Here is a 17,969-nt window from a genome sequence, read left to right on the forward strand (position 1 = left end):
CAACAGCCACCATGACAACAGCCACCATGACAACAGTCACCATGACAACAGTCACCCTGACAACAGCCACCATGACAACAGCCACCATGACAACAGCCACCATGACAACAGCCACCATGACAACAGCCACCATGACAACAGTCACCATGACAACAGTCACCATGACAACAGCCACCATGACAACAGTCACCATGACAACAGTCACCATGACAACAGTCACCATGACAACAGGCATCATGACAACAGTCACGGTGACAACAGTCACCATGACAACAGTCACCATGACAACAGTCACCATGACAACAGTCACCATGACAACAGGCATCATGACAACAGTCACGGTGACAACAGTCACCATGACAACAGTCACCATGACAACAACCACCATGACAACAGCCATCATGACAACAGTCACCATGACAACAGTCACCATGACAACTGTCATGGTGACAACTGTGTAACATCTAGTTTTCTCTATCTACTCTGTAATGGTGAGAAAAAACAGCAAAGTAGGGAAGAGAGGAGGGGAGGAGGAGGGAAGAGAAGAGAGGGGGCAGACATGGATAAGGTTGAGGGGGGAACTCGTCCGTCTGGCAACAGAAAACGAGAGGCGCACAGGGAAGAGCGGAGGTAGGAGGAATGAAGGAAGGAGGAGGGGGAAGGAAGAAGGGATAAGAAGGAGTAGGGTGAGTGGACTGACTTTATTCTATCTATGCTATTATACTATACTGATGTTCTGATGAAACCTGCCACCACCTGTCATTGAAACTAAATATAAATTCCACTTATTTATACAATGCGACAGGAACACTGCTTAATTTAGTTATCTCTCACTTGCTCATCTAGGTATCTCTGTCCTTCACTCTTACTTGAGGGGACATTGATTCAAAAAGAGGACTGAACTAAAGTCAAGCTTGTTATTTTACACATAGACATTTATTGAATCAAATTATTTCAGATTATTTCAATTTCCAGCAATTGATATTTAACACTTTGACATTCTATTATTTAACACAATATTGGCCAAATTAAAAAGTGGAAGATCACCCACTCCATACACGCCCACACCATACATGGCTAAATGGTTCAGACTCCACTAGCTTGTCACCACTAAGACACACTTCTGGCTTAAGACAATGCATAACTGAACTCTCACCTTCTGAACTCAGACGGATACACCCTGAGGGTGTCTGGGTGTCACCCGTCAGGGTGAGGAAGCTGGCTGTCACCTTCCCTCTCTGAAAGCTTGCCTCTAACTGAATCTACCAGCCACCCCCAACGTGGGGAAGCTGTATACTCTTCCCTCGTGCCCAAATAAGGACTGAGAAGCAAAACTAGCCCTTATAGGACCCAGGCAGGTCCTGCAGTACACAAGGCCCTCCTTGTTACGTACTGCCATGTCAGCGGATTGAAGCTAGTCAACACCTCCCTCGTACCATCTCGCACCACACCAACACGCTCACACACACACACACACACACACACACACACACACACACACACACACACACACACACACACACACACACACACACACACACACACACACACACACACACACACACACACACACACACACACACACACACACACACACACACACCTACAATTATGGCAACAGTCACCATGACAACAGTCACCATGACAAGTCACCATGACAACAGTCACCATGACAACAGTCACCATGACAACAGTCATAATGACAACAGTCACCATGACAACAGTCACCATGACAACAGTCACCATGACCACAGTCACCATGACCACAGTCACCATGACAACAGTCACCATGACAACAGTCACCATGACAACAGTCACCATGACAACAGTCACCATGACAACAGTCACCATGACAACAGTCACCATGACAACAGTCACCATGACAACAGTCACCATGACAACAGTCACCCTGACAACAGTCACCATGACAACAGTCACCACGACAACAGTCACCATGACAACAGTCACCCTGACAACAGTCACCATGACAACAGTCACCACGACAACAGTCACCATGACAACAGTCACCATGACAACAGTCACCCTGACAACAATAATAACAGATAACAGGAGAGGACTTCCAGGGCCTAACAGAACAAGGTGGAATATAACGTTAAATGAATTGATGTTGTTGAGGCGGAAGACCATTACAAATCCTGCCAATAATGATCCCATTGAGAGGTTCACCTTCCTTATGTATCCTTCTTGTCCTGTAAACTCCTGCAAGTATAAGTGTTCTGTCAACAGAAGACTCCCTGAGTCCCTACAGTCTCACAGCTGAAGTTAATGACTCACTTGTTAAGGAAGCCCAGTCCTAGTCCTAAGTAACCTCTCTAGGGTTTTCCAGCTATCTTAGACAGTGTCAAGATAGCTAACAATTTCGGGAGCTCCTTCACCCATCTTGGGCTTTTCACAATCTCCACCGAAGTAGGCATTAACTTTGGCTGGCACGAGAGACTCGACACCAGTTGATGGATCAACCATCTCATGACACATGTCTCTGAAGACAGACTTCACTATGATCAATATGTCTTGCTCGTGCCAGTCGATTCCTTGCTCTCGCTTCCTTTGCAACTGCCTCAGGAAGGAATTTTTGAGGCAGAATCCTGCAGGAGTTGGAACTTTCCAATTGCGGGAGTCCCACCAGGAAAACTGGTTCTTGACGTGTCTGGGCATCCAAGGCTCAGCCTTCAAGCGGGAGAGGAGAGTCTTGCAGGTGAGAAACACCCGGCGCTCTTGAGGCTCCAGCTGCTGCAGCACCTCCACCTCTGTCGCAGCCAGGCTACACCTCCACGACCCATCTTCTGTGTTGCTGAGCTGGATTATTTGTGAGGAGTCGGGTGTGAGGGGAGGTCTGCTGATCTCCTCAGGCCATGGCACCACCACCACTGGCACTAAGTCAACACTGACCAACAACAGCGGATACTCACTTCCCTGCCAAGCCAGTGACAGTGCCACACCCACCTGCGTCCTGGTCAGGCCAGGTGGCACTAGACTAAGACGCTTGTCACCGATGGTGTAGTTCTTCAGGCACTTTCCCACTTTATCATAAAACTTTGTTACTAAGTTATTCCCATGGAGACTTGAATTTTTAGTCTTAATTTTGACTTTTAACTTGTGACCACTGGCTAAGACTTCTTTCTCTGTTTGTTGTATAACTTTAACTTCGACTCCAGAAAGCTCCTGGAGAACAAAATTAACATCAAACTCATCGGGACAATAGAGCCTTGTACCATCTGCAGCGCTCCCAGACAGTCTCAGTTCCCCTCTAAAAGTTTTATCTGAAACATTTTCTGTAATTTGTTGAAGCTCTCTCATTACTTCATCCTTGACCTCTTGTGCTTCACGCATAGTGAAGTCAACCGTTGTCTTCTCTAAGTCTCTCACCAAGTTCCTTAAGTCAATACGGCGGAGAAGATTCATAGCAGCTTCTGTTGGGTCATTATTTATGTGTTCAGAATCAGCTGATGATACAGTTCCACGTATATTGTACTTCTGCAGATATTGAGAGAAATGTCTACAGACATCTTGTGGGGTAGTTCCCGCCCTGCAGAAAGGTTGGGGTTCCATGATAAATTCTGCTAAAAGTTGATAAGTGTGTTGATGGCCGAACATTGCAGCGAGGTGGGGAGGTGTGTGGCCGTATCTGTCAGGCAGGAGCGGCTGGGCACCAAGGCTCAGGAGGAGGAGGACGCAGCCAGACTTGCCATGAGCGGCCGCTTGGTGGAGGGCAGTGGTGGCACCGGTGAGATCGACTAGTTTGTCTACATCCATGCCTCCCACCTTCACCAGGAGGTATATCAGCTGCTGCAGCCCACTTCGTGAGGCCACCAGGAGAGCCTGGGGTCCTGTGGACAACACCAGGAGAGCCTCGGGTGATGTGGACAATACCAGGAGAGCCTGGGGTCGTGTGGACCACACTCGGAATCCTCTAGCTTCGGCAATCTCCTTGGCCCGAGTAGTCTTCTTCAAGTAGCGAGTGAAGAGAGCCTTCTGAACGTCCAGAATCTTCTGGACCTGATCCTTGTCGCTGGGGTGTTTTGTCTTCTCCAGTAGGTCCTGCAGCTTGTTCCTTTCCTTGTTATAAATACTCTGTAAAATATGTTGGGATATAATTATTATCACAACATTTTAATGCCAACGATATCTGATTTCATTTTTTTAAATAAAAAGCAATACATATCGAAAGAAAGAAAAAAAAATTAAAAAAATCATTATAATAATGCCTCTTGCAGATTGTTGTAACTATTGCCGTAAAGAAGTTGTTGAAGAAACCGAAATGCCTCACAAACAATTGTTAATGCTACTATTTGTATCTTATACACTGATAGATACATAAATTATAACATAAATTATATACAATTTGTATATTTTAGACCAAAAAAACTTTGTAACCTCATATAACAAAATATACAGATTATTCCTCAGCACAACCAAAATATAATATTAAAATAGTAATTATAAAGTATTATTGATGTTGTAACATAACGGAAAATAGAGAAAAATGAAAAGTTAAAAACGCATAGAGTGAGGTGGAGGGGAGGAGTGAGGAAGAGCGGTCAGGAGAAAGGGAAAGTTTAGAATGGGAGAAAATGGGTTAGAGTAGGTAGATTAGATAAGAGGTAGATAGGTAGGGTAGAGTAGTAGAAGTGCTAGAAGATGAGAGGAAAAAAGAAGGAAGGGGGAAGGAAGAAGAAGTTCTGCCACCATTCATTCAAGAGTTATTTATAAGACAATGAATGGAACTTGTCTGTCCTACAATATTAACTGATGTTATCATGTAACGACTGTAAGTATTTATATCATATCATCAAGAATTATTATGTCATAATCTTTAGCAAGTAAACTTCCTAGTGCTCTCCACTCTAGCTTTCACTATATCATAGACATGAATCCAAAATCTTGGGATCAGAATTAAAGACAATTTAAGAGTAAGATAATCAATTATTAATTTATATGTATATATTCAGGAAAATTCACAATCATATGGATATCATAACTCATCCCTGTCCCCTTTATGTTCAGATATCAACATTAATTAATAATTTGAGTCACCACACAATAATTTGAGAGCACCTACGGCTGACTGTCCCTAAAAATCACACAACATATAAGTTGGAAAACACAAAATACTTCAATCAAACAATTTCACTCACCAAAGTCAGAGTATAAAATGGTCAGCAAGGAGAGGAAGATACGGCTGACAGACAGAGTCCCCACCGGGCTGGGACAGACCGGTGGGACAGGTGCCATGACAGACAGACCTAGTCTGGGCTACTGGAACCTCACTCTCTCTCTCTGTCTATCTCTCAAATGTACAATTTCTCAGGTATTTAAGGGAGAACCGAGAGCTAAACTCCTCCTACCGAAAGATAGCCTATTGATATCTTCCTACACACAAAGACAGCGGCTTGTTTGATGGAAAGAACACAGCCACCCGCCTGCAGTTATCAGTTTAGCAGAGACCGAGGTCACATAATACGACCTGACCTACTCAACCTGTGACAATTAACACTCATAAGGTGTGACTTTTGACATGCCAAGGATCGACAGCCTGGCGCCGCCAATATCCTGTTTACTGACACTCGTTGTATGTAAATTATTAAATACAACCATTTATGGTGTTACAACACAATGTTAACAAAATGTACTTGAAATGTCATCCAAACAGGAATATTTTATTTATTCTGCATGTTCAGCCTCGCTTACTAGGCTAAGTGGGACAGTTCTACTTGTTAGGCACAATATGTGGGCTGGTGTAAGAGAGAGAGATCATAGTACTATAGTGTACCAGTCAATGGAATATCACTGAATATATATAACTGCATATTGATCAATTTCCTTAATTGGATGTTAGTTTAGTTAGTCATGCCAAGTAAAGTATGAATGTAGTGAGGTGAACGACTGACTTGTGGAGGTGGAGCAGCTCACCCACATACTGAGTGAGGTGTGGAGCATGTACACTGACCTACTCCAGAGAGTGGGTGAGGTGTGGAGCATGTACACTGACCTGCTCCAGAGAGTGGGTGAGGTGTGGAGCATGTACACTGACCTCCAGAGAGTGAGTGATGTGTGGAGCATGTACACTGACCTCCAGAGAGTGAGTGATGTGTGGAGCATGTACACTGACCTCCAGAGAGTGAGTGATGTGTGGAGCATGTACACTGACCTCCAGAGAGTGAGTGATGTGTGGAGCATGTACACTGACCTCCAGAGAGTGAGTGATGTGTGGAGCATGTACACTGACCTCCAGAGAGTGGGGTGATGTGTGGAGCATGTATACTGACCTACAGAGAGTGGGGTGATGTGTGGAGCATGTATACTGACCTACAGAGAGTGGGGTGATGTGTGGAGCATGTATACTGACCTACAGAGAGTGGGGTGATGTGTGGAGCATGTACACTGACCTGCTCCAGAGAGTGGGGTGATGTGTGGAGCATGTATACTGACCTACAGAGAGTGGGGTGATGTGTGGAGCATGTATACTGACCTACAGAGAGTGGGTGATGTGTGGAGCATGTATACTGTCCTCCTCCAGAGAGTGAGTGATGTGTGGAGCATGTATACTGACCTCCAGAGAGTGAGTGATGTGTGGAGCATGTACACTGACCTGCTCCAGAAAGTGGGTGAGGTGTGGAGCATGTACACTGACCTGCTCCAGAAAGTGGGTGAGGTGTGGAGCATGTACACTGACCTGCTCCAGAGAGTGGGTGAGGTGTGGAGCATGTACACTGACCTACTCCAGAGAGTGTGTGAGGTGTGGAACATGTACACTGACCTGCTCCAGAGAGTGGGTGAGGTGTGGAGCATGTACACTGACCTGCTCCAGAGAGTGGGCGAGGTGTGGAGCATGTACACTGACCTCCTCCAGAGAGTGGGCGAGGTGTGGAGCATGTACACTGACCTGCTCCAGAGAGTGGGTGAGGTGTGGAGCATGTACACTGACCTGCTCCAGAGAGTGGGTGAGGTGTGGAGCATGTACTCTGACCTGCTCCAGAGAGTGGGCGAGGTGTGGAGCATGTACACTGACCTGCTCCAGAGAGTGGGCGAGGTGTGGAGCATGTACACTGACCTGCTCCAGAGAGTGGGTGAGGTGTGGAGCATGTACACTGACCTGCTCCAGAGAGTGGGTGAGGTGTGGAGCATGTACTCTGACCTGCTCCAGAGAGTGGGCGAGGTGTGGAGCATGTACACTGACCTGCTCCAGAGAGTGGGCGAGGTGTGGAGGCAGGGTGACTGTGGGCAGGCGACCTGTGGGGTCAGGAACATACAGAGAGCCGTCCATGTCCTTCACCATCCGGGCCGCCAGCTCCCAGTGTCCAGCGTCCAGGGCAGCGTGCAGAGGACTCGCGCCGGACTTGCTACATAAGGAGGACTGAGCACCAGCCAGGTGGAGGAAGCTGCAGGTCAAGGTGCACTTGGCACGAGCCGCCTGAACCATGAGCTGAGTCAGGCTCACCACTGACCTGCCTCGGGGCCAGCAGGCTCTCCATGGAGCCTCGCCTCTTATGGTGGATATTACTTCATCAACACCTGCACCAAGCTCTCTTACTTCATCAACACCTGCACCAAGCTCTCTTACTACATCAACACCTGCACCAAGCTCTCTTACTTCATCAACACCTGCACCAAGCTCTCTTACTACATCAACACCTGCACCAAGCTCTCTTACTTCATCAACACCTGCACCAAGCTCTCTTACTACATCAACACCTGCACCAAGCTCTCTTACTTCATCAACACCTGCACCAAGCTCTCTTACTTCATCAACACCTGCACCAAGCTCTCTTACTTCATCAACACCTGCACCAAGTTCTCTTAGTTCATCAACACCTGCACCAAGCTCTCTTACTACATCAACACCAGCACCAAGCTCTCTTACTTCATCAACACCTGCACCAAGCTCTCTTACTTTATCAACACCTGCACCAAGCTCTCTTACTACATCAACACCTGCACCAAGCTCTCTTACTTCATCAACACCTGCACCAAGCTCTCTTACTTCATCAACACCTGCACCAAGCTCTCTTACTACATCAACACCTGCACCAAGCTCTCTTACTTCATCAACACCTGCACCAAGCTCTCTTACTTCATCAACACCTGCACCAAGCTCTCTTACTACATCAACACCTGCACCAAGCTCTCTTACTTCATCAACACCTGCACCAAGCTCTCTTACTTCATCAACACCTGCACCAAGCTCTCTTAGTTCATCAACACCTGCACCAAGCTCTCTTACTACATCAACACCTGCACCAAGCTCTCTTACTACATCAACACCTGCACCAAGCTCTCTTACTACATCAACACCTGCACCAAGCTCCCCCAGCTCTTTGATCTTAGCACGTTCTTCCTCCAGTATATGAAGGAACACCTGTAAACACATTATATTGTTGTAAGACATGCACCAACACCTGTAAACACATTATATTGTTGTAAGACATGCACCAACACCTGTAAACACATTATATTGTTGTAAGACATGCACCAACACCTGTAAACACATTATATTGTTGTAAGACATGCACCAACACCTGTAAACACATTATATTGTTGTAAGACATGCACCAACACCTGTAAACACATTATATTGTTGTAAGACATGCACCAACACCTGTAAACACATTATATTGTTGTAAGACATGCACCAACACCTGTAAACACATTATATTGTTGTAAGACATGCACCAACACCTGTAAACACATTATATTGTTGTAAGACATGCACCAACACCTGTAAACACATTATATTGTTGTAAGACATGCACCAACACCTGTAAACACATTATATTGTTGTAAGACATGCACCAACACCTGTAAACACATTATATTGTTGTAAGACATGCACCAACACCTGTAAACACATTATATTGCTGTAAGACATGCACCAACACCTGTAAACACATTATATTGCTGTAAGACATGCACCAACACCTGTAAACACATTATATTGTTGTAAGACATGCACCAACACCTGTAAACACATTATATTGTTGTAAGACATGCACCAACACCTGTAAACACATTATATTGTTGTAAGACATGCACCAACACCTGTAAACACATTGTACAGCATCTGCAAATACACATAGAAATTGTGCTGCACTAGTGAGGCAGGGAGGGTTCAGTCTCATCTCCCTATTATTCCAAACCAATTTACCTCCCCCTCCCCAATCTTACATGCTCAATATGCCTCCTTTCACTATGGTAATTGTGCACCATAAAGTAGCTTTATCCTACATGTGTGGGAAATTTCCGAGACCTAGAGTACTAACCCCTGATACAACAAGATAAATTTTCTGCGCCAGGAAACTAATTTTACTAACATTATTAATTTCTAGTTAGTGAACACCAGAAGTTTCCTGGAAGCGTTGGAGGGTGGTTGCTTCACCCACCACATCCGCACGATGACTTATTTGGCCTGACTTCCAATAACGCCAGTCTGCCATCTGCTTTCATTTGCAATTGCTGTATTAGATTGGATTTAATAAAAATCTAGATAGAACTCAGTGACTTTCTCCTGTGACTTATGTGCTTCGTGCGTTTTTTAAATAGTCACACTATGAATTCTATTTACATATTATGTCTCAGTTACTGAATTAGTCTCCGTACAGCGTTCAAAGCATTAAAAAAATGCTCCTTGTAACTGAGACCAATATAATACATATTATATGTATAATATATATATACATATAATATACATAATTTAACACCTTCCTCTCTTCGTTCATGAACGAATTAAATTCACAGACGTAGGAGTGGCGTGACAAGTCCCGGGGGAGAGGGAGGAGTGGCGTGACTAGTCCCGGGGGAGAGGGAGGAGTGGCGTGACTAGTCCCAGGGGAGAGGGAGGAGTGGCGTGACTAGTCCCGGGGGAGAGGGAGGAGTGGCGTGACTAGTCCCGGGGGAGAGGGAGGAGTGGCGTGACTAGTCCCGGGGGAGAGGGAGGAGTGGCGTGACTAGTCCCGGGGGAGAGGGAGGAGTGGCGTGACTAGTCCCGGGGGAGAGGGAGGAGTGGCGTGACTAGTCCCGGGGGAGAGGGAGGAGTGGCGTGACTAGTCCCGGGGGAGAGGGAGGAGTGGCGTGACTAGTCCCAGGGGAGAGGGAGGAGTGGCGTGACTAGTCCCGGGGGAGAGGGAGGAGTGGCGTGACTAGCCCCGGGAGAGAGGGAGGAGTGGCGTGACTAGTCCCGGGGGAGAGGGAGGAGTGGCGTGACTAGTCCCGGGGGAGAGGGAGGAGTGGCGTGACTAGTCCCGGGGGAGAGGGAGGAGTGGCGTGACTAGCCCCGGGGGAGAGGGAGGAGTGGCGTGACTAGCCCCGGGGGAGAGGGAGGAGTGGTGTGACTAGTCCCGGGGGAGAGGGATGAAGGTCGGCCATTAAGTAAGAGATCTGCGAGGCTCTCGTGAGGTGCTCCTGGCAGCTGCTTTCTGTTCGTGGACCAGATTATCTTCACTTCCGCTGCCGCATCCTCCAATTACTAGAGACCTCGTCCTGGTTGTATTTAAATGTTTCTACTTTTATTTCTGAGCTCAATAAAATTAGTGATTCAGCCGGGTTATGAGGCATGCATACTAACCAAACAGAGTGAGTCTCTCACTACTCTTTATTAATTAACTTTTAGATTTGTCTAAACTGTGCCAATTGATAGTAGGTTGAAGCAATTGTTATTATGTGACCTTTTGGCAGATCTACTGTGATGACCTGAGAGACCAATCCATCTGTTTCAACAAGCTGGATACTGAGACGCAGAGTCACGAGGTCCCCACTGACTGTCTGGACTACACTTGTTGCCCACACTCGTGTTTCTGATAGTTAATGTAGAAATCTTCTTGACAGATAACATCACTTGGTCTTTCACTTAACAAACTGTAGAGTAGCTCACTAACCAATTTAATTAAATATTATTAATTTATAATTTACGGTTGATATAACTATTAAATCAACCCCCCCCCCCAAAAAAAAAAAAAAAAAAATATGTGTACAGGGTAACACCCAACAGAAGATAAAACTGAACGTACAGTACACCCATATATACGAACATAAAGTAACAAGTTGCCTACTGGGAAATTTCCCACATAAAATTATGGTCCTTTATGAACTGGATAGTCAAAATTAGACTATCCGTAAACAAACCGGTGCACCAAATTTGACACCTACAGGTTCACGAACAAAATTTTAATAAAATCTAGTTCTTATTTAAAAGGATAGCCAGAAATTAGACTATTCTTAAATCAAACTATAAACTACAGCAGGAAGTAGGCTGCCATTATTTCCTAGCCAAACTTGACCAACCTACAATAATAATTAAGTGATAACACCCACAGCTGCCAGGTAATAAAACCTAATGTTTAAAGTGGTAATTGTGGGCCACAGTCAATTGCCCACAGAACTTGCCACAATACCTGAAGTAGTGATACAAATATTCCGGTGACCAGGTGCTACAGATCATAACTTCCATAATAACCCAGTATTAACGGCAGCTTTGGAGTGGCCATATCATTTAACTATAATTTATTTAGGTGTTAATGACATTCACCCATCCTAAAACCTGGCTGAGACAATTACTCAACTTAGAAGTATAATTAACTTCTTTAAATTAAATAACTCTGCTGTAGTGTTTACTATCATAGAATCGCACCAACCAACAGAAAATAATAATTGGAGAATTAGTTCCAAGCTTTATAAACGCACAGCTAATTACATTAATTATCGTTTCAGGAGGAAGTTACGGTTGGGAACCACGTTAATTCATTTCACAGCTTGACCATTCCGTGAGAATATTTCTCCAGATGGAGTTCACCTCTCGCATGACTCAAGACCACATGTGACCAACAAATTGATCAACAGTATCAAGTACCATATGAGGCTGTGGCGAGAAGGCCAAACATAATTTATGTATATATTCCCTGAACATAATTGTGTATATTCTTATATAAAACGTAACAAAATATTGCACTATTCCATTCTGCACATCATTGTATTATAGAATTTCTTGCAAACCCTTTATGAGGGTAGGACATCCTTAGGCTAGAGCTGAATTGAAGAATGTTCAACCAAGTCTAATCAATTTAATTGTGCTAACCCAACTAGGGTAGGATTATTATACACCTAGCACTGTACTTAGGAATTTAAGCCTAGCCAAAATTTAACCCATTTCACAGACCCGAAATAGGGAGGGAATTATTAATTACAGGAATTGTGTTTACCATATATTTACCATTATTACTTTATTTCTATTGGATTTCATCTTTGAGTGTTACAAGGTATAACTACTCCATCCGAAAGTGAAAATGAAGGACTAAACCGAGGAACTTCATGTAGTGATAATAAGTACCACTCAAATCTTGTGTGTATTTAATATTTAACATATATATGTCAACCTTTGAGTGAGGTAGGATAACATAGCCTAGTAAAGGAAATTAAAATACTAGGTTATTACCAACAGTACTTGTTTCAGCTACATGAACAAGTACCCCAGTTATATAAGCAATAACTGTATAAGCCCTATAAGGCTTAAACAAACAACCAATTATTACGAGCCCCTTTCAATTTCTCCCCAAATCCGGCTTTAAGAGTCATATCTTCTGACCCTGCTGATTCCCTGTGGTGCAGGGAGCCTCTTGATATATGTGTTGACCAGCTCGGCCGCTTGATAAGGGAGAAATTTGCACTTATAAGTTTGAAGGTAAAGGGGTAGTAGCCCCCTTGAGACAAACAAAATGGCGCCCATTGCCGGCAAATCTGGCATTTTGTGGATGACACCAGCCGGCTGCGGATTGGCTGGCTGAGGTCACATGCCACGGGCGACCATTCAGCGTCAGCCGTGACGTCACCGAATGCCCTTGGCGGCGCCAACGGAGGTAGCGTCAGAGTTGACCTGACTGTGGAAGCAAGAGGACGTGCGTCGATCAGCTCTCGAGTATTGGAGGCTCTGGGAGTCTTTCTCAGTGGATTATAGTTAGCCATCGCAGCCCACCATTGTCACTGGAGACCCTGTACTTCTAGGTAACAAGAAGAAACCAAGTTTATTGAGCAGAGAAGTGCCAAAACTTGAGGAATCGGTCGGCGACAATTTTGGAGGGCGCCGCCTGTCGCTTGAGGGTCTGGACGGTGTGGCAGGCAGGCCTGCTGTAACTGGATCACATCCACTGAGGACGTCGGAAGGACAACACCATTCCTAGGACAAGGAACAATGCCTTTTTGGAGGGAACGAGTATGTATACAGTGACTAGCTCAGTGACCCCTGGTTGGACCAGGATTGGGATATCTGAATCGGTGGGAGCGGCACAGCGGTGACGCGACAGCTTCACGACACCTGAGGTCTTGCAACACGTTACTGGATCATCAAGGACCGATTCAGGAAGCGTGGGAACCTCACACCATCGAAGGACAGGCGTCGTGAGCCAGAAATGTTGAAGGTAGATGAATTTTCCCCTCCCATTACCCCTTGTTGAGTGGGATAGTTAGGCCACGATATATATATATATATATATATATATATATATATATGTCGTACCTAGTAGCCAGAACTCACTTCTCAGCCTACTATTCAAGGCCCGATTTGCCTAATAAGCCAAGTTTTCCTGAATTAATATATTTACTATAATTTTTTTCTTATGAATTGATAAAGCTACCCATTTCATTATGTATGAGGTCAATTTTTTTTTATTGGAGTTAAAATTAAAGTAGATATATGACCGAACCTAACCAACCCTACCTAACCTAACCTAACCTATATTTATAGGTAAGGTTAGGTTAGGTAGCCAAATAAAGCTAGGTTAGGTTAGGTTAGGTAGGTTAGGTAGACGAAAAAACATTAATTCATGAAAACTTGGCTTATTAGGCAAATCGGGCTTTGAATAGTAGGCTGAGAAGTGCGTTCTGGCTATTAGGTACGACATATATATATATATATATATATATATATATATATATATATATATATATATATATATATATATATATATATATTGTCACGTGGGGGTGGGCAGTCCGGGGCTCTGCTAACACTTAGTTGCTAGGGGCTCAAAAGCCCAAATACTCAGCCCCTCCGACTCCCTGGATTCACCGGAGTCTCCTTGGTCACACAAGAGAGGACCAACAATGCCCACCTCCGCAGGTCTTTGCTTCCACCACAAAGGGGTGCCACTGATTCACCCTGGAAGCCCTTCAGTCAAACACGGGGAAACTGCTGTTAACAGTTCCGGCCTAGACCCGTGGGGGAGTGAAGGAAGACTCAGGCTTACCTATAACCATAACCTCCCTGAGTCTTGCCTGCCAGACAAAAAAAGGTTGCAGGAACTCCTTTCCCGCCTGTCTTCTCTATCTTCCTCTTAGCAAGGTCGCCAGCTGGGTTATTATATCTGCACCCCAGCAATGCAGTTCAGTGGGTGTATTATATATTGTTTGTAGCCAGAAATGTATGCTCATAGAGAAATATCATAAATGGAGGCACACTCAAACACAGTAATAAAATATGTGGATTTACTGATGCAAATTACATGAACACACACACACAACCACAAGTAATACATGAATATCGAAATATGGATAATGAGTCTGGAGATCGTCAGCCTCTTCTTTCACGACCTCCAACACTCCTTCAACTGGGCAGAAAGACAGGAGTCTCACACTCTCACAGGAGGGCCTCTTCACCACGTCGGCACCTCTTCTTCACTGTCCTGCCATCCATACACACTGTCCTCTCTGACAGTCCTGGACTCAAGCTGGCTTGCAGCCTATTCTACTATTAAAGTAATCAAGTCTTGCTGCCACATACACAAGTAAATATTGTGGCCTAACTAGCCTACTCATACAAGGGGTAATGGAAAGGAAAATGATCTACCTTTCATTCCTGGCTCACGACGCCTGTCCCCCGATGGTGTGAGGTTCCCACGCTTCCTTGGGTCGATCCTTGACGATCCAGGATGTTCCACAGGTCCTCAGGTGTCGTGAAGCCTTCGCGTCGTCGCCGTTCCAATCCCTGAGATTCAGCTGCCCCAATCCTGGTTCATCGATGGGCGCTGAGCTAATCACTATTTTTTCCCCACACTCGCCTCTCCCACAAGACGTTGCTCCTTGTCCTAGGCACGGTGTCGTCCTTCCATGATTCTCAGTGGATGTGACCCCAGTCACAGCTAGGCCTGCCCGCCCACCTTCCAGACCTCTTCGTCCAGCCAACGGCGCCGCCCAGCGTCGTCGCCGACTATTTTCCAAGTTTGGCACTTCTCTGCTCAATGAACTTGGTTCCTCTTTTGCTTCCCAGAAGCGCAGGGTCTCCAATAACTATGGTGGGCTGCGACGGCTAGTTCAATCCACTGAATAAGGCTTGCAGAGCCTTCAATCCTTGAGAGCAGACCGAGGCGCGTCCTGTCGCTTCCAAGGTCAGAACAACTCTGATGTTGGCGCCGCCCAGGGCACTCGGTGACGTCATGGCGGGCCCTGATTGGTCGCCCGCGACCCACGTCGGCCAATCCGCGATCGGCTAATGTCCCTTCCAAAAGGTCATATCTGCCGTAGGGGATACTGTTTCATTTTATAACAGGGCGCCAATTTTCCTTTATTTACAACTTATAATATAACTTCCTTCCCTTAACTGGCAGCCGGTCTGGTCGCCACATATATCATTAGACTCCCTGAACCTCAGAGAATCCGTAGGGAGAGCTGATATGACTCTTTAAGCTGGCAAACGAAAGAAATAGGAGAGGGCACCATAACAATATATATATATAAATATAAATATATATATATATATATATATATATATATATATATATGTCGTACCTAGTAGCCAGAATGCACTTCTCAGCCTACTATGCAAGGCCCGATTTGCCTAATAAGCCAAGTTTTCATGAATTAATGTTTTTTCAACTACCTAACCTACCTAACCTAACCTAACCTAACTTTTTCGGATACCTAATCTATCCTAACCTATAAAGATAGGTTAGGTTAGGTTAGGTAGGGTTGGTTAGGTTCGGTCATATATCTACGTTAATTTTAACTCCAATGAAAAAAAATTGACCTCATACATAATGAAATGGGTAGCTGTATCATTTCATAAGAAAAAAATTAGAGAAAATATATTAATTCAGGAAAACTTGGCTTATTAGGCAAATCGAGCCTTGCATAGTAGGCTGAGAAGTGCGTTCTGGCTACTAGGTACGACATATATATATATATATATATATATATATATATATATATATATATATGCGAACAAGCCAGAATGGTCCCCTGGACAATATGCAACTGAAAACTCACACCCCAGAAGTGACTCGAACCCATACTCCCAGAAGCAACGCAACTGGTATGTACAAGACGCCTTAATCCACTTGACCATCACGACCGGACAAAATGAGGTGATAGCCGAGGCTATTTGAACCACCCCACCGCCGGCACTCGGATAGTTATCTTGGGCATAGCATTTTACCAAATCACCTCATTCTTAGGGGCACACGTGAGGAACACAAATGCGAACAAGCCAGAATGGTCCCCTGGACAATATGCAACTGAAAACTCACACCCCAGAAGTGACTCGAACCCATACTCCCAGAAGCAACGCAACTGGTATGTACAAGACGCCTTAATCCACTTGACCATCACGACCGGACAAAATGAGGTGATAGCCGAGGCTATTTGAACCACCCCACCGCCGGCACTCGGATAGTTATCTTGGGCATAGCATTTTACCAAATCACCTCATTCTTAGGGGCACACGTGAGGAACACAAATGCGAACAAGCCAGAATGGTCCCCTGGACAATATGCAACTGAAAACTCACACCCCAGAAGTGACTCGAACCCATACTCCCAGAAGCAACGCAACTGGTATGTACAAGACGCCTTAATCCACTTGACCATCACGACCGGACAAAATGAGGTGATAGCCGAGGCTATTTGAACCACCCCACCGCCGGCACTCGGATAGTTATCTTGGGCATAGCATTTTACCAAATCACCTCATTCTTAGGGGCACACGTGAGGAACACAAATGCGAACAAGCCAGAATGGTCCCCTGGACAATATGCAACTGAAAACTCACACCCCAGAAGTGACTCGAACCCATACTCCCAGAAGCAACGCAACTGGTATGTACAAGACGCCTTAATCCACTTGACCATCACGACCGGACAAAATGAGGTGATAGCCGAGGCTATTTGAACCACCCCACCGCCGGCACTCGGATAGTTATCTTGGGCATAGCATTTTACCAAATCACCTCATTCTTAGGGGCACACGTGAGGAACACAAATGCGAACAAGCCAGAATGGTCCCCTGGACAATATGCAACTGAAAACTCACACCCCAGAAGTGACTCGAACCCATACTCCCAGAAGCAACGCAACTGGTATGTACAAGACGCCTTAATCCACTTGACCATCACGACCGGACAAAATGAGGTGATAGCCGAGGCTATTTGAACCACCCCACCGCCGGCACTCGGATAGTTATCTTGGGCATAGCATTTTACCAAAGTTTGTGTGAGTTTTCAGTTGCATATTGTCCAGGGGACCATTCTGGCTTGTTCGCATTTGTGTTCCTCACTTGTGCCCTTAAGAATGAGGTGATTTGGTAAAATGCTATGCCCAAGATAACTATCCGAGTGCCGGCGGTGGGGTGGTTCAAATAGCCTCGGCTATCACCTCATTTTGTCCGGTCGTGATGGTCAAGTGGATTAAGGCGTCTTGTACATACCAGTTGCGTTGCTTCTGGGAGTATGGGTTCGAGTCACTTCTGGGGTGTGAGTTTTCAGTTGCATATTGTCCAGGGGACCATTCTGGCTTGTTCGCATTTGTGTTCCTCACGTGTGCCCCTAAGAATGAGGTGATTTGGTAAAATGCTATGCCCAAGATAACTATCCGAGTGCCGGCGGTGGGGTGGTTCAAATAGCCTCGGCTATCACCTCATTTTGTCCGGTCGTGATGGTCAAGTGGATTAAGGCGTCTTGTACATACCAGTTGCGTTGCT

General features: G+C 45.3%; 1 protein-coding gene across 1 annotated transcript; it reads right to left on the bottom strand.

Moving 5' to 3' along the window:
- Positions 1-914: 914 nt before the first annotated feature.
- LOC123766474 (uncharacterized) lies at positions 915-12,969 on the bottom strand. Its single transcript, XM_069304433.1, has 4 exons — positions 12,593-12,969; positions 8,260-8,417; positions 7,199-8,172; positions 915-4,092 (listed from the first exon to the last, which is right to left on the bottom strand). Exons 1-4 carry the CDS (start codon positions 12,967-12,969, stop codon positions 2,353-2,355), a joined length of 3,249 nt encoding a protein of 1,082 aa, XP_069160534.1. The 3' UTR covers positions 915-2,352.
- Between the last annotated feature and the right edge of the window lie 5,000 nt (positions 12,970-17,969).

Source organism: Procambarus clarkii, chromosome 5 (genome assembly GCF_040958095.1).
Source record: "Procambarus clarkii isolate CNS0578487 chromosome 5, FALCON_Pclarkii_2.0, whole genome shotgun sequence".
NCBI classification, from domain to species: domain Eukaryota; kingdom Metazoa; phylum Arthropoda; class Malacostraca; order Decapoda; family Cambaridae; genus Procambarus; species Procambarus clarkii.